At 43.7% G+C, this 23,550-nt stretch overlaps 8 protein-coding genes across 8 annotated transcripts; 5 read left to right on the forward strand and 3 right to left on the reverse strand.

Moving 5' to 3' along the window:
* Positions 1–5,548: 5,548 nt before the first annotated feature.
* On the forward strand, positions 5,549–7,489 carry HO133_003145 (uncharacterized protein; the record flags this gene model as incomplete). Its single annotated transcript, XM_037294069.1, has 1 exon — positions 5,549–7,489. The coding sequence occupies one exon, from the start codon at positions 5,549–5,551 to the stop codon at positions 7,487–7,489; it is 1,941 nt and encodes a 646-aa protein (XP_037150147.1).
* An 853-nt stretch (positions 7,490–8,342) lies between these two features.
* On the reverse strand, positions 8,343–9,558 carry HO133_003146 (uncharacterized protein; the record flags this gene model as incomplete). The annotated part of the gene is made up of 2 exons (XM_037294070.1): positions 8,343–9,341; positions 9,451–9,558. The coding sequence occupies 2 exons, from the start codon at positions 9,556–9,558 to the stop codon at positions 8,343–8,345; spliced, it is 1,107 nt and encodes a 368-aa protein (XP_037150148.1).
* Positions 9,559–10,099: 541 nt separating this feature from the next.
* HO133_003147 (uncharacterized protein) lies at positions 10,100–11,513 on the forward strand (the record flags this gene model as incomplete). Its single annotated transcript, XM_037294071.1, is given in 3 exon segments — positions 10,100–10,255; positions 10,402–10,659; positions 10,674–11,513. 3 exon segments carry the CDS (start codon positions 10,100–10,102, stop codon positions 11,511–11,513), a joined length of 1,254 nt encoding a protein of 417 aa, XP_037150149.1.
* A 42-nt stretch (positions 11,514–11,555) lies between these two features.
* Positions 11,556–12,255, forward strand: HO133_003148 (uncharacterized protein; the record flags this gene model as incomplete). The annotated part of the gene is made up of 2 exons (XM_037294072.1): positions 11,556–11,654; positions 12,121–12,255. 2 exons carry the CDS (start codon positions 11,556–11,558, stop codon positions 12,253–12,255), a joined length of 234 nt encoding a protein of 77 aa, XP_037150150.1.
* Positions 12,256–12,494: 239 nt separating this feature from the next.
* HO133_003149 (uncharacterized protein) lies at positions 12,495–13,485 on the reverse strand (the record flags this gene model as incomplete). The annotated part of the gene is made up of 3 exons (XM_037294073.1): positions 12,495–12,769; positions 13,003–13,193; positions 13,268–13,485. 3 exons carry the CDS (start codon positions 13,483–13,485, stop codon positions 12,495–12,497), a joined length of 684 nt encoding a protein of 227 aa, XP_037150151.1.
* Positions 13,486–14,245: 760 nt separating this feature from the next.
* HO133_003150 (uncharacterized protein) lies at positions 14,246–18,567 on the forward strand (the record flags this gene model as incomplete). Its single annotated transcript, XM_037294074.1, has 2 exons — positions 14,246–18,010; positions 18,064–18,567. The coding sequence occupies 2 exons, from the start codon at positions 14,246–14,248 to the stop codon at positions 18,565–18,567; spliced, it is 4,269 nt and encodes a 1,422-aa protein (XP_037150152.1).
* A 93-nt stretch (positions 18,568–18,660) lies between these two features.
* Positions 18,661–19,139, forward strand: HO133_003151 (uncharacterized protein; the record flags this gene model as incomplete). Its single annotated transcript, XM_037294075.1, has 2 exons — positions 18,661–18,686; positions 18,827–19,139. The coding sequence occupies 2 exons, from the start codon at positions 18,661–18,663 to the stop codon at positions 19,137–19,139; spliced, it is 339 nt and encodes a 112-aa protein (XP_037150153.1).
* Positions 19,140–21,882: 2,743 nt separating this feature from the next.
* On the reverse strand, positions 21,883–23,250 carry HO133_003152 (uncharacterized protein; the record flags this gene model as incomplete). Its single annotated transcript, XM_037294076.1, has 2 exons — positions 21,883–22,446; positions 22,828–23,250. 2 exons carry the CDS (start codon positions 23,248–23,250, stop codon positions 21,883–21,885), a joined length of 987 nt encoding a protein of 328 aa, XP_037150154.1.
* Between the last annotated feature and the right edge of the window lie 300 nt (positions 23,251–23,550).

Consider the following 23,550-nt stretch of genomic DNA (forward strand, 5'->3'; position numbering starts at 1 on the left):
ATTTAGCTATTTAGACTATTATAGTCGTAAAGATATCTTAGCTATTTTAGCTATTTAAGCTATCGTAGCCTTAGAGATATCTTAGCTATTTTAGCTATATAAGCTATCTTAATTATTTTAATTATTTAAATTATTATAGTTATATCTAATTACTTTAGCTATTATAGCTATAAAGATATCTTAATTATTTTAACTATTCGAGCTATCGCAATTATAGAGATATTCTAGTTATTTTAGCTATTCGAATTATCGTAGATATTGTTAGAATATCAGGTATGTGATGTGTAGAACGGACGGATTGATTCTTCAAAACCTCTCCGGGGCCAGGTCCTAAATACAGTACAAAATCAGATGGCTGGAAAACATGGTGGCTGGGATGCGCGGGGGCCACATTTCAACAGATATAGAAATATTTTAGTTATCTTAGCTATTTAGGCTATCGCAGCTATAAAGATATATTAGCTATTTTAGCCATTTAAGCTATCGTAGTTATAGAAATATCTTAGCTTTTTTAGCCGTTTAAACTATCACAGCTATAAAGATATCTCAACTATTTCAATCATTTAGGCTATCGCAGCTATAAGAATATCTCAACTATTATAACTATAGAGATATCTTAACTATTTTAGCTATTTAAGCTATTATAACTATAGAGATATCTTAGCTATTTTAGCTATTTAGACTATCGTAATTATAAAGATATTTTAGCTATTTTAATCGTTTAAATTATTATAGTTATAAAGATATTTTAGTAATTTTAACTATTAAGACTATTATAACTATAAAAATATCTTAACTATTTTAATTAATCGAGCTATCGTAGTTATAAAAAGATCTTAACGATTTTAGCTAATTAGACTATCGCAGCTATAGAGATATCTTAATTATTTTAGCTATTTAGACTATCGCAGTTAGAGAGATTTTTAACTAGTTTAACTAATTAAGCTATTATAGTTATAGAGATATCTTAATTATTTTAGCTATTTAAGCTATCGTAATTATAGAGATATTCTAATTATTTTAGCTATTCGAACTATTATAACTATAAAGATATCTTAGCTATTTTAACTATTTAAACTATCGTAGTCTTAGAGATATCTTAGTTATTTTAATTATTTAGACTATTATAGCTATAAGAATATTTTAGCTATTTTAGCTATTTAGACTATTATAGCTATAAAGATATCTTAGCTATTTTAGTTATTTAAACTATCGTAGCTATAAAGATATCTTAATAATTTTAACTATTAAGATTATCGCAGCTATAAAGATATCTTAATAATTTTAACTAATCGAACTATCGCAGTTATAAAGAGATTATAACTATTCTAGCTATTTAAACTATCGTAGCTATAAAGATATCTTAATTATTTTAACTATTTAAACTATCGTAGCTATAGAAATATTTTAACTATTTTAGCTATTTAAGCTATCGTAATTATAAAGATATCTTAACTATTTCAACTATTTAAGCTATCGTAGTTTTAAGAATATCTTAATTACTTTAGCTATCGAGACTATTATAATTATAAAGATATCTTAATTATTTTAACTATTTAAGCTATCGCAGTTATAGAAATATTTTAGCTATTTTAGCTATTTAAGCTATCGTAGTTATAGAGATATCTTAATTATTTTAACTAATTAAGCTATCGCAGCTATAGAATATCTTAATTATTTTAAATATTTAAGCTATCGTAGCTATAAGAATATTTTAATTATTCTAATTATTTAGACTATCGTAATTATAGAAATATATTAATTAAACTATTACTACTATATTTTAATTAATTAAACTATTATAGCTATTACGATATTTTAATTATTTTAACTAATTAAGCTATCGTAACTATAAGATATTCTTATTACTTCGACTATTTAAACTATTATAACTAGAGAGATATTTTATCTATTCTAGTTATTTAGATTATTATATTAAGCGATAACGTATACGCGTTAAAGTCTTATATTAGATGAAAAGCTCTATTAAGAGTTATAATTTAGATTAATTCTTTCGTAGAGAGATCGTAATTTAATATTAAGAGTTATTACGCTAGTTCTTTCGTAAAGAGATTATAACTTAATATTAAGAATTATTATTTAGATTAGTTCTTTTATAAAGAGATTATAACTTAATATTAAAGGCTATTATTTAGATTAGTTCTTTTATAAAGAGATTATAACTTAGTATTAAAAGTTATTATTTAGATTAATTCTTTCGCAGAGAGACTATTATTTAATATTAAGAATTATTATTTAGATTAGTTCTTTTGTAGAGAAGCTATATTATTAATATATAACGTCGATAATTTCTATCGCCTTTTCGTTATTTATCTAGTCTATCTACTATTTACTATAATATTAATATCTTTTAGCCTATTCGCGCTAGTACTATTAATCTCTACTACTTACTATAATAAATATTATTAAAAGTTCTTTTTAAGACCTTCGCCCTCTTTAAACGATATCTTAAATTATTTTAGAAGTTTTTCTAGCGCTGAGAAGTCTTTTTTAAACTATTTATATATTTAGAAAAGTCTTAGCTATCTTAGTATTAAATATATCTAATTATCTATTTATATATCTATTTATATATATATTATTTTCTATATAGTCTTACTATTTATAAGTATTAATTATAATAGTAAGATTATAGATTAGTAAGTTTATTATAAGACTATAGTATTATATTATTATTCTTTCTTTTACTTATATCTATATAGCTATAGCTTTATTTTCACTTTAAAGTATATCGCTTAAATATAAGAGTTTTTCTAGCGCTAGAAGATCTTTTTTAAATTATTTATATATCTAGAAAGATCTTAGTTACTCTAGTATTAAATATATCTAAATATCTATCTATATATCTACTTATATATACGTTATTTTCTATATAACCTTACTATTTACGAGTATTAATCTATTATTAAGTCTTTTTATAGGTCTAATAGATATCTTAATAAGTATTAAATAATCGTTTAAGACTCGAGAAATAAGTCGTTTCTTTAGCTTAATATTAAGAACTACTAGTCTTTAAGAGTTAATATTTTATATACGCTTAATAATCTTGCTACTAAAGACTATAGATTCTATAACGATATTAAATAAATTGATAGTAATAGTAGAGGCCTTCGATAGCTCGAAATCGCTATTATTATTAATATATATAAAAGAATAAGATAAAGTTAAGCTTAAAAATTTTAAATTTATATATATAGTTAATTATTAATTTAGAATTATTATACTCTTTAGTTAGATCGGCTAAGTTAGCCCGATAGCTCTTCTACGTCTTCTTATTAAAAATTTATATATAGAAGTCTTATACTTTAAGGTACTTAGCTTGCGATAGATATAGTTATTTTATAATTTCTTAAATTATAGAGCTCGCTTTACGCTTTCTAACGCTGTAAAAATAATAAAGTTTAATTTACTATTAGTAAATTAAACTAATATTCAAATATTATAATTATATTAAACGCGTTCGAGATTAAATAATAATTCTTTTATCTATTTATATAATTATTATTCTTTTATTATTCTATTAATCTATTAATTTTATTAATATAAATATAATTATTCTTAATATCTCTCGCGAAAACGTTATTAAACGCTTTAGATATATATACTTCTTTTACTCGTCTTTTAGAGTTTTTATTAATATTCTTAAACTATTTCTTAGCGAATTCGTTATTATTAATAATCGAGGCCGTAAGCGAGTCTAATAGCTATCTACTATTATTTATAAACGTATTAAAAGATCTTTAAAAAGAGCCCGAACGGATTTATAGCCATCGTTCTCTCTTATATACTCCTCTTAAGCTAGCGATAGTATCTTTTAACTCAGCGATACTATCTCTTAAGACGCGTTTTTCTTCTTAATTCGTTCTTTATTATCTTATTTTAATTATATTTCTTAATCGCTTAATTAATACTATCTATTCTATTAGTTTAATAATCTACTTAGTTAAATCGTTAATTAATTACTTAATTATTTACTTAGTTAGTTATTTAGCTAGCTACTTAATCTAATACTCTATAAGAGAAGAAGTAAAAAAAGAAACTATAATAGATAAATGCGGAGAATACTATGAAGAAATTAAATAATAATAAGATTACTATCGTTAAGAATACGGCTTAGCTCTTTAAGATTCTACGTTATATTAGTTATTTACTTAGTTAGTTACTTAGCTAGCTACTTAATCTAATATTTTATAAGAGAAGAAGTAAGAGAAGAAACTATAATAGATAAATGTGAAGAATACTATAGAGAATACTACGGAGAACACTATAGAGAATACTACGGAGAACACTACGGAGAATACTGCGGAGAATATTGCGGAGAAATTAAGCGGTAATAAAATTATTATTATTAAGAATACGGCTTAGCTCTTCAAGATCTTACGTTATATACTCTCTACGATTCTATATTAAATTATTATTTAATAAGCGAAGAATACTACTATAACTTAATCTATTATCTCTATTATATTAATATAATATATTACTATAATAACGTTATAAGAGAAGAATCTACTACGATAATTATAGCTAATTAAATCTCTATAGAAGAAATATCGAATAATATATATTTAGACGAATTAAAATTATTTAATATCTTACTCTAATAGCTATTTTATTATTCGAAAGATTTTACTACGATAAGAGATAATATAGAATTTATATTACTAATTAATATATTATCTTTATTTCTTTTCGATATTTTAATACTTCTTACTATAAGAATATAGCCTTTCTCTATTTTTTATAGATAATTATTACGAATTAATTCTTTATATTTAATATACCTTCCTAATTAGGCCTTAGCGCGCCTCTCTTCGTATATATATATCTATATTCGTATATAGATTAAAAACGTATAGTAAGCGATTAGAGTTCGATTTAACTTAGAACTAGAGCTAAAATTCGATTTAACTTAGAAAAATTCAACTCTATGAATTTAATTTATAGGCCTTTACTTATATATTATAATAATATATTTATTAAATAAAGAATAACTATTTATATAATATGTCTTAAAGAAAAAATCTAATCTTCGATTACTACTAAAAATACGTCTATTAGACTTAAAAATATATACTTATAAATCGATTATTAAATTATTAGAATTAATAGTCCTAGATTAATCTATTAAATATTTAGACTAGTCTAAGACTATTAATAAAATCATCGGACTAGTCTAGACTATTGATTTAGTAGACTAGTCCAGACTAATAGTCCGATAAATAGTCCAGGACTATCGGGCGCCTTGCTGACGATGGTGAAGGAACCCTGCTGCCAATACCATCTCTAGCTCTTGCGATGATCCAGCGATGGTTTCAATCTGGTTCTGGCACCCGTGCTGTAAATACATTTTTACGATCAATGAGCATTTGCCCTCTGGCATCTGTACTTGGGTACATGCACGCGGTGGCCGAATGAGGTCTAGCAAACTCTTTGCTCAGCCTCGTAGCCTTTGCCATCTCACCACCTTACCCCTCTTTCTCCCTTGAGAATCAACAACCTAACGTCACCGCATTCCTCTCACACAATGGCGCCATATCAATATTCTCCTCTCAAAGAAGACCTCAATGAGATACGAGTCCTGATACTACAACCAGGCGACTTCACCGCAGATCTACACATTTCAATCCACAAAGTCGGATTGACGCTGGACGCTCCGCCCATCTACGAAGCGCTGTCCTATGTGTGGGGTACAACAGACAATCCAGTTGACATCAAAATCGGGCCTTCAGGAAGTGACAGACTGGCTATCACACAGAACTTAGCGGTTGCCTTGCCGTATCTTCGGTACCAGGATAAGATTCGAACACTTTGGATCGATGCCATCTGCGTCAATCAACAGGACCTTCGCGAACGAAGCAGCCAAGTGAAAAAAATGGCCGATATCTATCGCTTAGCTGACCGCGCAGTCGTTTGGCTGGGGACTGAGAAGGACAATAGTGCCCACGTTTTGAGGATCCTGTCACAATTGAGTTCCGAGATCAAAGTCGACTACGACTTTGCCACAATGTCGCCTGCGTCTTCAGACTCCGTCCCAGATTGGAGCGACTTAAGCCTTTCCCTACCATATAACGTCGATGAAATTTGTAATATAGCTTCTTTGCTCAATCGCGCCTGGTTCTCGCGGCTCTGGGTTTGGCAGGAAATTCGGCTCGCAAGGAACAATTCAATCGTCATTTGTGGTTTGGACACTATCCTTTGGCAGTCTCTCCACCAGGCCATTTTCTGCTTACATGTCAAGCAATGGGTCGCCAACAACCTCTTCATAGACCCCAGCCAGTTGCGAGCTCGACTATCGTATATATTAAACATAAGCGACACTACCAACTACGCCCCATTCGGTCAGATTATCCGGCGAATCGCTCCATGCAAATGTTCTGATCCCAAAGATCGTATCTACGCCGTTCTGAGCCTGCTCGACAGATTTGAAGAGGGCATCAATATCGAGCCTGATTATACGAAAACGACCGCGCAAGTCTACCAAGACGTGGTTACACGACACATCGAACATCATAACGACCTCGAAATGTTGACTTACTGCGAGCTCCGGAATGACATGCCAGCGGAGATGCCAACCTGGGTACCGAACTGGACTGTCGCAGATACAGCGGTTCCCCTCTGGAGCTGTGGTAGGGCATGTGGCCACAGCGAGGCCAAAGCACAATACAGAGAAGGCGGCATTCTAAGCGCCACAGGTGTTATCTCTGCAGCCATCTCAAGCGCTGATGAAATGGTCTTTCAGAATACTTACAGAAGCATGGCCGATGAGATACGGAGGATTGCGCGTTTTTACATCGACGATAGTCCATACCTTGCAGGTAGCAGTCTGATCGACGCTTTTTGTAGTACCATGTGTGTCAATAGCTTCAGCGACACAATTTGGCCGCCTCGGCCGGTTCTCCCCCAATTCGAAAAGAGCCGAGAGTTCGTACTGGCAGTGCTCCGAGACCACGATCGACATCCGAACTATACCTGGGACTCTGATGAAACATACTACCTCAACTATGCTAGATATTACTGTAAGAAGAGATCTTTCATCACGACCGAAGAGGGGTATATAGGCGTTGCGCCAAAGGCCACTAAGCCAGGCGACCAGGTCTGCGTCCTTCTTGGTTGCGAGCAGCCTTTGGTTCTTCGTCCAACCTCAGGTCTTCGATATCAAGTAGTGGGAGAATGCTACGTTCCCGGACTGATGTACGGGGAAGCTTTTCTAGGTCCACTTCCGGACAATTATCAAGCTATCCGTTTACATGATCATGGGTCACGCGGTTACCAGTGGGCTTTCCTAGACAAACAGACCGGGAACACTCAATATAATGACCCAAGGACGGGGAAAGGTGGGCTAGGCGGCCAGATCGACAAAGAAAGCAGTGTGTGGTATTTGCCCGATGGTTCAGAGACCCTAGTATTGACGTCGGATATGTTGAAGCGACGGGGAGTCAAGTTGCAAGATTTCGACCTCATTTGAATCAAGCTAGCTCCAGAACGGACTGATAGCGGCAAGCGTTGTGCCAATTGCAGCTCAGCCAGAAGTTCTCTGGCGATTCCGGACACGAGGATAACACGCACAACGAATCCTCATGTGGCAGAGCAAGACAAGCTTTTGGAACCAAAGAGGTGACGTTGCCAGACATTTTGAACATTCCTCGAATTATACGAACGGAGACATCAGGCTTTTTCGGCAGTGAGGCAGTACAGTCCGTAGGCTGGGTTTTAGATATATAGCGTAATGAAACCACTGTTATGAACGATTGAAACAAGAGCAAAAAGACATCGACCTTCGTGCTGGGAAGCACTCCGCTCACGGACTGTAGAGTATTTTACCAACAAGGGCTGCTCCGATGTCACAAGCGTGCACGTTGCGCCGTCACGGCGGCTAAAGAAATCAGACCATCTCTCACAGACTACTCCACTAGACCACGATTGACACCAACAGGCTTTATTTTTCTCTTACATTCTTAGGTTGCTTTCGGTTACCAATTGGTAATCCAGATTGGATTATGTGACAAATAACAGTGTGAGGGTGAGTGTGAATGAGGGCACCCTACACAGCTGCAAGCATCCGATGTCCTTACTCTGTGACGTTCGCTCTCCGGGAAGACAGACATGAGGTCTCGATGCGGTCCTGGCGTTCAAATCACGAATGGATTCTCACGCGATTATTTTCACGGGTAGCTAGCTACCTTTGAGACAATTGGTACAAATCAGGAGGAGACAAAAAGGCATTGATTAAACGCTTGCAGAGCCAAGATCTCTCCCGCATTATTCTTTCGACCCCTCCTCCGCGCCGTCCTCCTACATCTTGTCGTAAGTTGTTGACATTACAGAGAGACCACCACCTTCTTGGCGGACACGCCCTTCCTCTGGAGGTCAAACCCGGCTTGGATGTGCTCGAGCCCCTTCCCGACGACCTGCGGATCCGGCGCGGCGACATACTTGCCGTCAGCTAAAGCCTGCGGGAGGAAATCCTCGTAAACGGCCTTGCCGACTTCGTTGTAGAGGAGCGTGGAGCCGAAGATGAAATTGTACCGTATGCCTCGAGTTTTGGACTTGACCCAGATGTTGGCCAAGCCGGAGAGGTAGGAAACCATGATGGTGAGGACGACGAATCTTTTCGGTGGCGGCTGCGGCAGGGGGTACGTGGCCATGGAGATGAATTTGTCGCCGTTGCACTTGGGGAGGATGTCCAGGCAGTTCTCGGCGGCGCGGTGACCGATGGAGAGGGCGCCGGCGGTCGATTTGCCTTCGAAGGCGCGGATCAGGTCGGCGACGACGGTCGGGCTGTTGTAGTCGAAGGCCTGGCTCGCGCCGAGCTTTTTGACGTAGTCGAAGTTCTTCGGGGAGCAGGTGGTGATGACTTCGTAGCCGGCCGCGACGGCGAGTTGGATGGCGTTGCAGCCGACGCTCGTGGAGCCGCCCCAGATGAGCAGGGTCTTGCCGGTCGGCTTTGGGGTGGCGGATGGGTGTTGGAGTCCCAGCTGGTCTTTCTGGAATAAACCGCAGGCTGCCGTGGACACGCCCAAGGGAAGGACAGCGGCGCTTTCGTAAGATAGGTCGCTGGGAATCGGCGATGTCCCGTTGATGGTGAGGACGGTGTATGTCTGAAAAGCGCCGTGCGCCGGGCTGTTGCACTGCTGATCCGATCCGTTGGCGTGGCCGACGACGCGATCGCCTACTTTGAAGCGAGTGACGCCGGGGCCGATCTCGACGACCTCGCCGGCGACGTCCAAGCCGAGGATGAATGGGTACTTGAGCCAGGTGAACATCATCTTGCCCCTTTCTTGTATGACCCAGTCAACCGGGTTGATGGCCACTGCGCCCTGAAGGGAGATCCCAAGTCAGCGTTCCCCCTTCATGATATTGTTCAAACATCCCTCGCGACTCAAACGCGGTACTCCGTGGGAGAGAATGACTCTGAGTAGTACTTACGTTCTTGATGACGATCTCATCCTCACGTGGGGATGTGTAAGGTGCGGACTTGACCTCCAGAGTGTTGACGTTTGGTGCGGTCTGCCATGCTGCTCTGTTGGAAGGCATTCTGGGCTTGAGCGAAGAGGTGGAAATAACGGAATTGTTTCAGATGGTAAAAGGATGAGAGGATTTCTGATGGTGGAAAACACAAGACGAGGGAGAAGCCTCTTTATACCACATAATCAACATCTTCTCGGACATTAGTACTCGGGATCGGACGGACTTGAGGTTCATCCGTGTGCGAGAACTGGTTGTATTCATGGAGTCATTGTCATTTCAGATGAAGATAGTGCCTCAATTGATAGGCAGTACGATTTCTCGGTCTCAATAGCGTGCCGATTCGAGGATAGCGCAATCGTGGAATACGAGACGAGGTTAGCGCAGTCATGGAATGCGAAACGAGGTTAGCGTGGGATCTGTCCCCTGCTTTAGACCAGAGGCGTATTCGTATACGTAGTAAGCAAGATGAAGCCAGAGCTGCGGCGAAGAAACCTTGCTGCTAGCAGGCCGATCGACCTAGACAATAATCATAGCGACAGTTTCGCTCTGGTCGTATCATACGTCCACCGATAGAACCTCTATCAGATTAAAACTCAAGACCATAGGCATGGAGACCGATTTTCCCACCACCATTTCTATATCCTCTCGAGACGCAGTCATGACCGACGGGTTGCCCTCATCTGAGAAAGACATTAATCGCAAAGTCAAGGCACACAGAAAGTCTCGGCGGGGATGCGGTAATTGTAAGCTTCGCCGTGTCAAAGTAGGTAGGCCAAAACGATTATGGAATCGTACAAAGAACGTTGACTAAAGCCACACCTGTAGTGTGATGAGAGTAAGCCAAGATGCAAGAAATGCACATCGTTTGGCGTTTTCTGCAATTACGATAGCCAGTACTCTGATCTCCAGCTGTCCGTTGGCGGGGCTGCCAACATCGAAATCTTGCAGATATTGCCATACTCACTGAAGCAGACCCTTCCTAGCATAATCGCTCCGTCATTGAGATTACAGTCGACAGGATCTCTGAAAGCTAGCAATGTGCTATATGAATTCAGAGAGGAGGACCAAGCGCTGCTGAAGAAGTTCCAAACGAGAACGGTCTTCACTATGACCACCGACAAAAATCTCCATTTGTATCAAATAGAATCCTTCAAGCTCGCCCACTCAGTACGTATTCCCAGAGTCATGTCTGGCGAGCCCTACTGACCTTGGCGGTTCAGCACCCGTTCTTAATGCATGGAATACTGTCGTTAACACTTATGCATGACCGCTACCTGTCCGCCGCGCCAAACACCAAACTATCCGTTACCGAGGCTTTTCATTGGTATCAAAGTACAGCATTGTTCAACAGCAAGCTGTCTGCCCCAATTGACCCTTCGGAGCGAGATGCCCTCTGGGCTACTGCGGTTTGCCTCGGTGTAATAGCATTCTTTTATATTGAGGCAAGGACGCCAGAGGAAGCGTGGCCACTCAAGCCACCTTCGTCTTTGGATCTCAATTGGCTCAGCTTGAGCGAGGGAAAGAAGGAAGTGTGGAAACTTACTCGACGTGCAGAAGGAATGAGCGTTTTTCAGACGCTGATTCCCTTTGAAAATACGAAGCCGAAAACATCCTCTTCCACGGTACCTGGATTGGAGGCTCTGCCTTCCGAATTCATTGACCTCTGCGGTTTTGACGCCGCATCCACTTCCGACAACAATCCCTATCACGCCGTCGCAACTGCTCTAGCAAAGTCATTGAATAGTGACTGCAAGCTCACCACCATTCTGGGCTTTCTGTTTTTCATCACCAATATGCTCCCAGAGTACAAGCAATTACTGAAGCAGAAAGATCCATGTGCGCTTCTGCTGCTGGCATATTGGTACGCGAAGATGTGCCAGTATCCACATTGGTGGATTTTTGGGCGGGCGTCGCTAGAGGGTCAAGCGATCTGCATATACTTGCAAAGGTATCATGGAAACGAGACCGGGATTCAGAAGCTTCTGCAGTTCCCGAGGATGATGTGTGGTGTTGTGCCTTGATGAGGTTATGAAGGCGTAGTAGAGAAGCAAGGACTACACATAATGGCGGAAGACACCAGATGGCACGTGAAACTTGAGGATCTTGTTTTGAGTGTCGGTTTCAGAGTCACAGAATCCAATCTGTCCGGTGGGAAGGAAAAAGTTGGTCCCCACACTAGAATTCATTCCGAGGAAAAGCCGTCAGCTAGTATCATCTGAGGCTCTGCATTTCTCACTGCTACCCGCCGCTTTAAGGTACAGTCGCTCATCAAGCGCCCGCCGATAAAAGCGGCAGCAGCCTCCCTGCGCTTTGTTCCAGACTCACCAACCACGTGAGTCCCTGATCGATCAACAATCGCAGCTCGAGGCCATCCCACCCGAGGAAGCTCAACGACGTCAAACAAGATCCAATCCTTTCCCCAAAACCACCTAACCCACTTTCCGCAACCAACAAAGCCCGCCCAACCGCCCCACCACCACCATCACCCCCCTCTCACCCTCCCAACATCCAACATGTGCAAAGGCGGCACCTGCGACAAGTGCCGTGCGCCCTCTTCTCTTCATCCCCCCTTCTCTCTCCCCCCCCTCACTCGGCTCATACCTCTGACCTACCCTCCTTGCAGAAAAGTCCTCATGGTGGGGCTGCGGCCAGCACGTCCCTATGGTCATGGATAAGCTTCCTCAGGAGTCGTGGTGCACCTGCGAGCCCAAGGTCGAGAAGGAGGGGACGCGGTATCCGCCTATGGCGCCGAAGGCGGATTGAGCGGTTGGGTGGGATGGTGGTGAGATGGGGATTGGGAGGGGGAGGGGGAGGGGAAGGGGAAGGTGGATATGTGTGATTGCGGTTTTGGGGGATGATAGGGGCTGTATCTGGGTATGGGTTACTCATGATGGGATGGGATGGGCTAGGCTATCATAGCGTGGGTGTTGAGTGAAGGATGTCATACGTGATTTACGAATTGTACGATTGCAATGCACGGCTTTTAGCAATTTATTCACGCCTCATCCTTCCGTCTTCCCAAGCTTCGACCCAGCACCCGGCTCCCTCATCAGGAAAGGCTTATGCTCAATCCCACGTCCGCCATACGGTCTCGTGTCAACGGCCATCCCGTCCACTTGCTCCCATCCGTGTCTCAGGTACAACGGCAGACCAGCCGGCGACGCTTCGACGTATGTTTGGGCTCCGGCTTCGTCTGCGGCTTCGAGGCCGGGCCGGATGAGCATGGAGCCGAGACCGCGGCGGTGGTGGGAGGGGTGGACGGCGAGGAGGTGAAGGACTGAGATGTGCGTTCAGTCTTGGGATGATAAGGGATTGGAACATTGTGTGATGAGGAAGAAATTATGGGAACCCTGAGTTGTACCTCTGACTGGAGGGGCCGTGGGTGTAGGGTGGTCGTAAAAACGAGTCACTTGCAGGATGAATAGAGTAGCCGGATTGCAACCGCGAAAGAATTGTAGGATCGAAAAGGTTGCATTGCCGGACCGAAAAATAGCCGAAGGTTTCACTCACAGAATGTCTTCTCGGGTACAATCCACTTCTTCCTCCCATCAAACAGCTGCGTACAGAAATCGGTGATGAACTGATTGTTCGAACCCTCTGGCGGCTCATCTATCGCGCTACGATCCTGTGCCTCTTTCTCCTTTCTCTGTTCCTCCGTGAGCGTATACGGATACTGCCATGCGGAGAACGCCACCGTCTCCCTAACCCCTCTCTTAACATACGCACATAACTTGACTACATCTAGCCCCTCATGGCATGGCTCGGGTTTCCTCACCCGGTGTCCTCATCGACAGCTTTGGTCACCCTCTCCCCGTAGATATCACCTTGTGCGATGAGGCCGCGGATGAATCTGACGTCGTTCTCCCATATGACGGATGCGGGAACCCTGGGGTGGAAGTATCTCATGATGTGACCTTCGGCGAAAGCAGCTTGGAAGATGGCCGCGATGTCTGACGCATCGTCCGATGTGACGGGATGAAGTGTATAAGTCATGAGAAATTGATGGGGAGCGTATAGGGGTTGGAGTGTTTATATACTTCAGCGAGCGCGCTGTAAAAGTGTCCTTTGTCGTCGACAGGATGACGCCAAGGGGGGGAGCCCTCTGATTACGTCAATTGAGAGTCATGTGAAGTTATTAAGAAGAAACACTAAGAAGTGGCTAAGCGAGGTATATCGGAAGTTCACTTGTTATGAAGGTAGTAAAAAAGATAGGATATTGGAGAAGATGCAGCTATTTCCTACTATTCTTGGTGATGTGTGTGGAAATTCTCAGCGCCAAGCATTCCGGACCTTTGTGCATACGCTAAATGACTAGGCGTTCAGGAGTACTTTCCCTATCAAATATCCTCCATGAGTGCATACGCTAAATGACTAAGCCTTCAGGAGCACTTTCCCCATCAAACATCCTTCATGAAACACCAAACAACAGAAATCTCCCCTGATGTTTAATCAATCAGTGTCACCGTGCCGAGGACATGAAGTGTGAGATGGCGACAGCGACAGCGACAGAGGTGAAGAAGCGCTTGAGCAGATGTCGACGCAGGATCTGGACCCCTGTCGGCGGCGCAGATCCAGCCAAGCCCAGCCCACCTGCAGCGCTAACTAAGAACTGCATCAGCGTCAGCATATTACATATTGCATTGCACCGAGTCCTGTTGATGCTTTGGCGACACTCTGCTTGGTATGCTGATAGCACGAGTACCAGTAATGGGCGATTCAGCATCTCTCCCTTCCAGCAGCAGCTGCCTCCGCAATGGACTTTGAGGACGAACCTTTCGTTTTCGACCGGACCGACAGCTTTCCCCAAGACAGAGCCTACCCTTCGCGCTCGACACGCTCACAGATACCCAAGCGGCCGACAGGGGAATCGCTATTCACTGGCAGGCATCTACATCGTGGAGGCACGGGCGATTTCGAACCTCGACGACGTCTACGATATACCGTACCCCTACGCCGCAAGAGCAATCACACCAGAGATGAGGAGAAAGGTTATTTTGAAGAGAAACCATACGGTCTTGGACACTCTACACCTCTTGGTATTGATCGGGAATTCTCGAGGGGTTCAGCGGCTTTGCCTCCACAGGAATTCCTGGAGATCATTTCTACAAAATGGGTCCCTGATGACGAAGGTCGAGAGATCGTTACATTGACGGTAAAGGATGGAGAAGGGAAACCAGACCAAGATAAAGTCCGTTGCGAAAGCCGGTGGAAGCATATCGAAAGCGACGCCATGACACTGAAACAATTCTACCACCAAGTGATGCGAACCCCTGGCCTCGGCGATGACGATATGGCCTTGGTCGGGCGTCTCTTGAACAAGGTCCGGAATACCTCGGAGAAAAAATTCGTGCATGGGCGGTACCTCAAGCCGATCACCCTGGTGTATGAGGGTGAAGATCCTGACGTTTCTGCGTCTCATCCTCCTGAAGAGAGGCACGTCCGGAAGACTGCGACCTTTGTCAGCCTGCCCGTTTTTACAACTTGTTGCCCCAAACGCCACACGTCAAACAAAGAGTCTGAAAGCCATCCTGTGCGTGCGCTTTTGCAGTCACGCTACCGGCTTGAGTCGACCAAAAGACGCGACAAGGAACAGGTCATCACCAAGACAACGTCCATCAAAGATCACTTGGTACAAGAAGACCACGTGGTACATGTTCCTCATATATGGGTACTCATAATTAATAATTATACTATCATCACCTGCTCGGCTCTAGATGCTTCTGTCTTGCGTGGTGATACCATCAAGCTCATATCGTATACAGCTGCGCAACAAGATGAAGCAATGTGGTCAGTGCATTTCACTGACGCCCGGGGGAAGGATTTCTACCTGCCTTTACGGTTTTGCAAAACTTGGTTTGACCTTGTAAGACAGATCACCGACAATTGTCTACATGATGAATACAGCTTCATAAGAGATCAACTACTCAAAGGTGGACCCGTGTACGAACTCGTTGTTGCCAGAGATGGAAGTCCCGTGAACGCAGAAAAGTGGCCAAAGCTTGTTGAGGAGAAAAAGACCGAGGTCATTCATCTAAGGCTTGTGGATAACGAGACCTTATCTAGTCGGTTGCTGGTCACTTACTGCGACGACGAAGGAAACGAGGTCATCATGAATTCAGACAATAGCCCCAACGCTTCGCCAGTCTTCAGCTCGGATGATGGACAAGCCAGCGATGCGAGTGAGTCCTCAGTATCAAGTGACATGAATTTTGACAACGTTGCGCCTGCTATTGAACGTTTACGTGTACTACAGGCTAAGCTTCGGGAAGCGGAGGGTAAGGGAGATGCCAAGCAGATGGGAGACTTAAAAGAGCGGAAGATACCAGCCCTAGAAGAAAAACTGCTGGAGCTGACCGCTGCCGGCTTGAATCTGGATGTACCCACAGCGCAAGATGCACGAAGAAGATCCAGAATCGTCATTCCCGGCCCATACGATCAGTGGCCTCGATCCAGTCGTGGACTCGATCATGATTCTCCGTTGAGCCCAACGGAAAGGTATCGGGCGAGGCTAAGATCGAGATCGCGGTCTACATCTAGGTCGCGAGTGATCAAGAGAGATGTCGCATTCTCAAGCTCCGCCTATGATTTGTCCATCGGAGAGCCATCCGCTCGAGGCCGCGCAAGTCAGCCATGGATCCTTCATGATAGAAATAACAGTGGTTCCCGAAGCCGATACTTCACAAACGTCGAATATGTCAAAGCTCCTCGTGTCCGATCTCGTACACGTTCCCACATGCCAAATGCTCATTCTCTCTCTCGGGTCTCGACTTTGCCTACCCCTTCTCGCTCTGGCTGGGATTTGCTAAGATCACGCGTACGTGACGGGCAAGTACCCGGTCTTCGCAGCAGTCCAATGTCTCCTATGACTCCTATCTCTCCCATGACGGACAGCAATGATATTTACTATCGCCCATCAGAAAAACAATTGGCGCGATCTTACTGGGATCTGGTCAGGTCCTCGGTGCTTGAAGGTGGCATCTACAAACTCCGCAATGCGGATGACGCGAAGAGAGATGATGAAGGTAGTAATCAAGCTAAATCCAGCGCCGCAATCCTGGTTGAAAAGCAAAAGAGCAGTTCGGATAGTTCGACTAGAATATCCGATGTTCTTGGCGGCTCGCGCAATGGCTCTTCCATTGCATCACCTACCACGCTGGGTCTATATCCTAGCTTCGGACCGCCCGAGGGCCCGCGCAGTCCTACCAACGACGTCTCTAGTGTTAGCCAGGGTGATAATGACCCAACGAAGCCGAAAAAGGTCTTGTTTTCGAAGCATAGCCTGGAGAGCAAACCAAAATTGAAGAGATTGATCAAACTTGCACAGAAGGAATCTGCGGTATTACCCAAGATTGCGACATCGCAGGCTGCGCTTGAAGTCTCTTCCCCTGTTTTAGCTGACCCAATGATCGACCTGCCAATCTTCTTATGGTCAGCTGAGCACAAACAACCTGAAAGTCGTGACCTGGCCGGAAAACTTTCCAAACTGCCAAACGTATCTGAGACGCCTACTTCCAAGCCTTTCCTCCAGAAGCCAGTCGATGCAATAAAGCAAGTAATCAATACGTCAAAAACAGAAGAGTTGATCTTGCATACAGTAATGACCGAGGTCCACGTCACCCTCAAGAAGCCCAAAAAGGGCAAACCTGAATATGCCATACTGTATGAGAAGACCGCGGAGAAGACGTATGCCAATGTAGCATCTACGATGAATACTATTAGAAATGCTAGAACTGGCGTGAACAACTTGGCTGTTGGCGAGGAGCGCAACGTCACTAAGTCAGTCAGCCAGTCGAGAAGACCCTCATTAGCCTTCGCTGGTGTATCACTGCGTCAAAGGAATTCGACACGTTCGGTCGTAGGCATGTCGGGTCTGGATGACTTAGGGTCAGTCAAGTTAGGGATCTTCGATCTAGCCAGCAAAATTCTGCTCTCGTTTGTGCCCAAAGGCTACGATGCTCCTGTGATCTCTAAGTACTGGGGAGCTTTGCACAAGTTGTTGAATGAGAAGGTACCATCTTCTACTTTCTTCATACAACCGTGCACTAATCAAAGACAGGATGAAACTGTTTTACGTTATGTCCGCTCGCGCCTCTCCGAAATCTGCAACTTGATCCAAACTATACAGATGGGTGTTCGTGCTGAGGATGGAAGCAAGCAGCAACGGTACCAAATTCCTCGAGCCCTTCCAGCAGCGTTCCAGCACCTCGTCTTACTGCTCGTTGTCATCAGTAGCATCTCAAATTGGAGTGAGTATTCATGGAGTCAGATGCAATCCACGTTCGACGATTGTGAAGGTCTTCTCGTGGAAGGCAGGAAGCAGCTGCTTTTGATGATACATACAGATGATTATCGTGACTCGTCAGGCTTTCAAGCTGTGGACTCTGAGGCATTAGTGTCTCTAATATTGGCGAACCTGATCTCTACCATGTCCACGGAGGGCGACTTCCATCTGACCGAGGTATATGCCGAGTATACGACCAAGATACAGGGCGTTGTTAGAGACTCCGCTAGTGTAAAGGTAAATTGATGGCAGAGCTTGCTGGTCTACGACAATATGCTAACAGCTAGCAGGTCTACGACGACATAAAACTCCTCCGCGAAGAACTTGATATAATCAAAAACACCCTTAGACAGCAATATGACACTCTCCGTGAATTCAAGTCCACAATCACCATCACTTACGGCGTTGGCTCCCTCTCCGTCTCCATCCTCGACCGCATCCTAGGATCCATATCCCAACGCATCGAAGATTTCGACGAACTCCAAATTCAAGCGGAAACCGCTCGTTTCCTTGCCGCACAATCCATCTCCTTAAAGGCCGAATCCAACAACAAGGCTATCATCGTCTTTACAGTCGTCACTATCATCTTTTTACCGTTAAGTTTTGTGACTAGCTATCTAGGTATGAATACGAGTGATTTGCGCAATATGAAGAGCGGGCAGACGCTTTTTTGGGCCATTGGGGCACCGGTCGCTTTTGTGGTGCTGAGTGCGGCGTTGGTGGCGGCATTTTATGGGACATTGACCCAGAGGTTTTTGGGGAGGGCTTGGAGAGGGAAGGAGAAGGGCGAATAAGGATGTATGGATCGTGATGTACATGGGTGTACACTAATCGGCGCGGATATATGACTATCTTCGAATCATGATAATCGAGGGACATTTCCTAGCATGCCCTGCGACGAAGCGCAAGGAATGTAAGCCTTCTCGTATCTTTCTACTTATCGCTTCTGGCCAGCATTTTCACATCTGGACTACGGCATGTTGTCTCTGGCGCTAGAACCGCAGGTTTCGTTGCGTCTCACTGCAACTAGACTACTTTTGTATCTTAGAAAAGGCTATCGACATTCGAAAGCGCCTTGGTAAGCTACCTAACAGCCTTGGCAACAGCTGAAAAGAGCTCTACGATATTTGAAGAGTACGAGTCGGAAGACCGCGGGCGTCTGGACATTACATTGGGCCTGCTCCTCGGCCCTCATCGACCGACGGACCCTGGAACTCTCACCAAGTTCGTCTTCTGGGATGGCGAGAGAGATGGAGAAGATGAGGACCATGGAGATGGGGACGAGAAAACGAATGCCTGCGCTACGAGCGACTGCGATGGTGATCTGGAAAATCTCAAGGATAGCGATGTCGCAGACGATTTTTGATGGTTCGAAGACAGCGATGGGTACGAGGATGATGAGCCTGACTCTCGGCGTTGGGAAGGTGTTACAACATTATGTTTCGACTTGGTCATTCTCGACAGTGCAGCGCACGTACTCCGTTTTGCCCATACGTCGGTTCAAAATTAGCTTGTCAAATACAACCTGATATTCCAAATGACACGTGATAGCCATGCGCGCTTGGCCGAGCGCTGCATCTCAATTCCGCTTCATTCAACCCAAACCCGCAGCGACTTCTTTCCCAAGGTCCCCATTGAAGAAAATCAGCCACCGACACGCGAAGATGGGTTCAGTAAGATGTACGGCTTAGAGAGCAGAGAGAGGAACGGAGGCGAAGGAAGTGTAGGAAAAAGACCGGATTTGAGATTCGTGGATGTGAGGCTGCTAACGGACACTGAGGTGCATCGGACGCGGTTGAACAGAGACTTTGGAGGAACAGGGTATTTTGTGGGAATGGGGTGAGGCGAGTTCACGATGTTATTTAACAAGCTGTAGTGGTGGATAATGGGTTTTCACACAGAGAGATTCAGACTACGTTCTCATCACGCTCGGGCTCCCTGAGTTCGATCAAGAAATTGTTTTCGAGCACAAGCGCCGGATACGGGAGCAGCGCCGGTTGCAAAGAGGAGAAGCACTGCCAGACTCAGCCATAGTCCCCGAATGGGGCTATGGAGATTCGATGATAGCCCGAAAGACAACTCAAGATAAGTCGAGACTACGGTCTCCATCTCCGGGTGGCCAGGTCTTGCAAGTACCCGGTATCTCGACCTTCCTCTGACGACGGAGAAGGTTTTTCCGGAAAAAGTTTTACCGTTTGTGGATTTATTCGGGGCGTTCTACACTGCCAATAGGGGAGATGTTCGGTACGTGATATCTCTCAAAGGACTTAAAAACAGGTTTCAGATCCAGTTTGATTGCCAGTCCTGGGAGACAGTGCGACCTTGGATGTTTTTATCGGCTTGCAGATTCGGAATGACGAATTGCTTGCGAACTTGGACGGAGGCTAAACATCGATTGGCCGGGCCAGCACAGAGATTTTCGTTTGTAAGTACTGCACTAGACATCTTCATTTGGCAGTCAGAAGGCAACCCATTGGGTATAATTGGCTTTCTACTAGACAACAGTGCGGTCATCGATGCCCGGGACCATGGTGATCCGACACCGCTTATGATCGGCATAACAGAAGACAGCCTCGAAAATTGCCCTTCCCATCCAGCTTGTCACTTCCGTCCCCTGTCCTCGCCCTTCACAGAGATCCTTCATATGGTTTTACCTGAAGCGTTCTTCTGGCCTCAAGAATCGAATGGACGGTACGCGGCACTGAAGATTCTAGGTAACCTCCCATGAGGACGTTGTCTTGTCGACAAGCTCTAGATCTCGAGGCGCGTCGAGCCTACGGACAATTGTTAACTGTCATTCGCTAATAAGAATGCTCCGCGCGATCGGTAGGATGTAAAGCTAATTTTCGACATCTGTATCTGGGGACGAATCTCGTACCTCGAGGGTATACGCATCCTCATTCCTGAAACCTGCGTGTCAGGGTCAGCTAGAAAGGGTGGCCTGATCTTGCAATCAATGCTATCCCCTGTCTTGCGTTCATTGCAGACGCTGCTGGTGTAGGTAAGTTTTGCAAAATGCTGGCGCGAGATGCCGGCAAAAGGGGGTTTTCCGAAGGCTTGGCGTAGTCTTGGCACATATTAGCGTGTGCAGAAAACGTTGGAATACTTGGCACTGAGATTATCATATACACACCACCAAAAGTAATACTAAATAGATGAATCTTCTTCTATATCGCATTCTACTATCTTTCTTATTATATTTAAAGCTTTTATATATCTCGCTTAGTCGATTCTTAATATTTTATCTTAATATTTCGAAATATCTTCTAATCGACGTAGTTAGAGATTTCTCTCTCTACTATTAATAATATAAATATATAAATAATTAAGTATCTAAAAGTAATAGAGGATCTTATATTTACTATATATTATATTACTATATAATTAAAGATTCTTAATATTTTAACTAGAGGCTTTAAGATAGATTTAAAGATATTTAAATCTTAATAGCGATAGATAAAGATCTTAATAACTCTAAGATAATAGTAATAGTAGTAAATATAGTTTAATCTTTAAAATCTCTCTAAATATCGCACTTATTAAGAGCTCTATTTAACTTTTTTATATCTATTTTAAAAATATAGTCTCTTATAGTATTATACTTAATCGTTATAAGAAGTATTTTAAAATAATAAAAATTAACTAAGTGAGATATATAGAAGCTTTAAATATAATAAGAAAAGTAATAGAATACGATATGAGAGAAGATTTATCTATTCAATATTACTTTTGATGGTGTGTGTGTGATAATCTCAGTGCTAAGTATTCCAACGTTTTCTGTATACGCTAATACTAGGGTTAGGGCCCGTATACTAGCGCAAAGATTATCATGAACTTCATCTCGTCTTTCTTTTTGCAATAACTGTCAGTAATGGCCTCAAGAAGCAAGTCTCCCTCGATGTATGAAGGAGATAGATATTTGCGCTCTAGCAGGCGGAGAACCTCAACAAGCCCAGTCAATGCGAGGCATAAGAAGTTACGGATACTGAAGCTTAAGGGTCATGATCAATGAGGCTCACTGGCCAACAAAATGGACTCTTTCCTTTTTCTGGCATGCATATCTATCGAGACGCAGCTCTACAGATCTTTGGATATGCCCAGATGTGTTATTATAGGTTCATCTTCGGCGGTCTATCTCTTGCTGGCAAGTCTTCAAGCATCGCAATGGCATCCTCGTTCGATAGACCACCCACCAGCCCCCCTCGACATGTCAACGCTGACAGAGTATCCACAACACGCTCTGGCTCGACGAGTAGATCTGCTCCCGGCTCTACGTAAATTATGTCTTCCTTTTCTCCAGTACAGGAGTCAGCGCCTTCGATCTCTTTGTACAGCGTCATCGTTTCCAGTCTGATCCTTTTTGAGACCTCAAACGCGCACAGGCTACCGATGCAAGGTTCACCCTTCTCGAAGAAGAGGTTCTCAGCACGTTGCACGTCCGAAGAACCAGTAAGTTCGAGATGGCAGAGAGTCTTTCGGGTGTAGGCCTCCAAATATCCAACGATCTGGCGCAGCTCCCACTGCGCATCGTCCAGAGGAGGGCTAGCCCAGAAACTGTATACGAATCTCTTCAGGCCTTTAATTGACCAGAGTGTAATTGAAAAAAGCGCTGCGTCGATGGCGCTTTGGTAGAATTCGAGACTTGTCACCTTTGAGGGATCAATGAAGCCTTTCTGGCAAGATTTGATGTACCCCCCTTCAATTTCTCGGCGTCCTTTGATTGTCCGCATCGAAGGGTGCGTCATGAAGCCTTCGAAAACCCCATAGCCGGCACCGCATTATTCGTCGAAACCATGCATTCCCACATCTGTCAACTTGCTGAAGGAGTTGATTCCTGCGAGGTCATGAATACGGCCGCGCGGAGCAAGGCCCCTTAAGTCAATACGAAGGGTGAATCCTCCGGGACTCGATTTCTGTAGATTGGGAAGGATTGCGATCAGAAGGCTTGCTGCTGCCGCTCTGTTCCCGGAAAGAATTTGCTTGGTCCAACTCCTGGCTTTTGGACACTTTTTAAGGTCGGATTCCCCTCATTCTCGGAACATGCTTCGCCGTACCTCAAACTCTTTGCACAGGAGCCACGTGTTGCGTTTAAATTGCGCCACTACGTCTCGGAGTCCGAACTCATCGAGTTCGGCTTCTTCCTGATCACCGAAGCCATCAGCACTGGGTTCTTCCAAGCGTCCAACGATCAGAGTTTCGGCGTGAAGCCATGTCTGAGGATCTGCAAGTAGATCTCGCAGTATCGGAAAAGGGTGAACACCTCTGATCTGTGGGTCTCCGTCCCAGGTGTTGTTGTCGATATGCCCAACCGCAATCGTGAAAAAGTAACGCTTTCTGGCATACTGTTCCATCAGTCTCTCCTTGCAAAGCTGGTGGACGAATTTCGTACATAGCGTGAAGTTCTCGATCTCATTCAGGTGAATGTTGGACATGATAAGCATTTGAAGCTCAACTGGGAGGGTCTGAAAGGTAGGCATCGTAGCAGTGTGACAGCGACTAAGGGCTGTGAGAAGGACAGAGCTGAGAGCGGAGGGCTTGATATGAGCTGAAGTGTGGATCTGTTCTGGTTGGTACCCTTGGAGACTGATCAGAAGCATGGACGATAAGTCATGAAGACGTTGACTTTGATGGTATAGGTGTAGTTGTTGAATGTCTTATACGGAAAGAGGTGTTGAAATAGGGGAGAACACTCACTGTTTTGTGTTCCACTACGCATGGCTGCCAGTATATGTATCTTCAATGAGCTTTGGACTTCATTGGTGTACAACTCCAAAAGG

Source organism: Letharia lupina, assembly GCF_014066315.1.
Source record: "Letharia lupina isolate WasteWater1 chromosome Unknown contig_16, whole genome shotgun sequence".
NCBI lineage: Eukaryota > Fungi > Ascomycota > Lecanoromycetes > Lecanorales > Parmeliaceae > Letharia > Letharia lupina.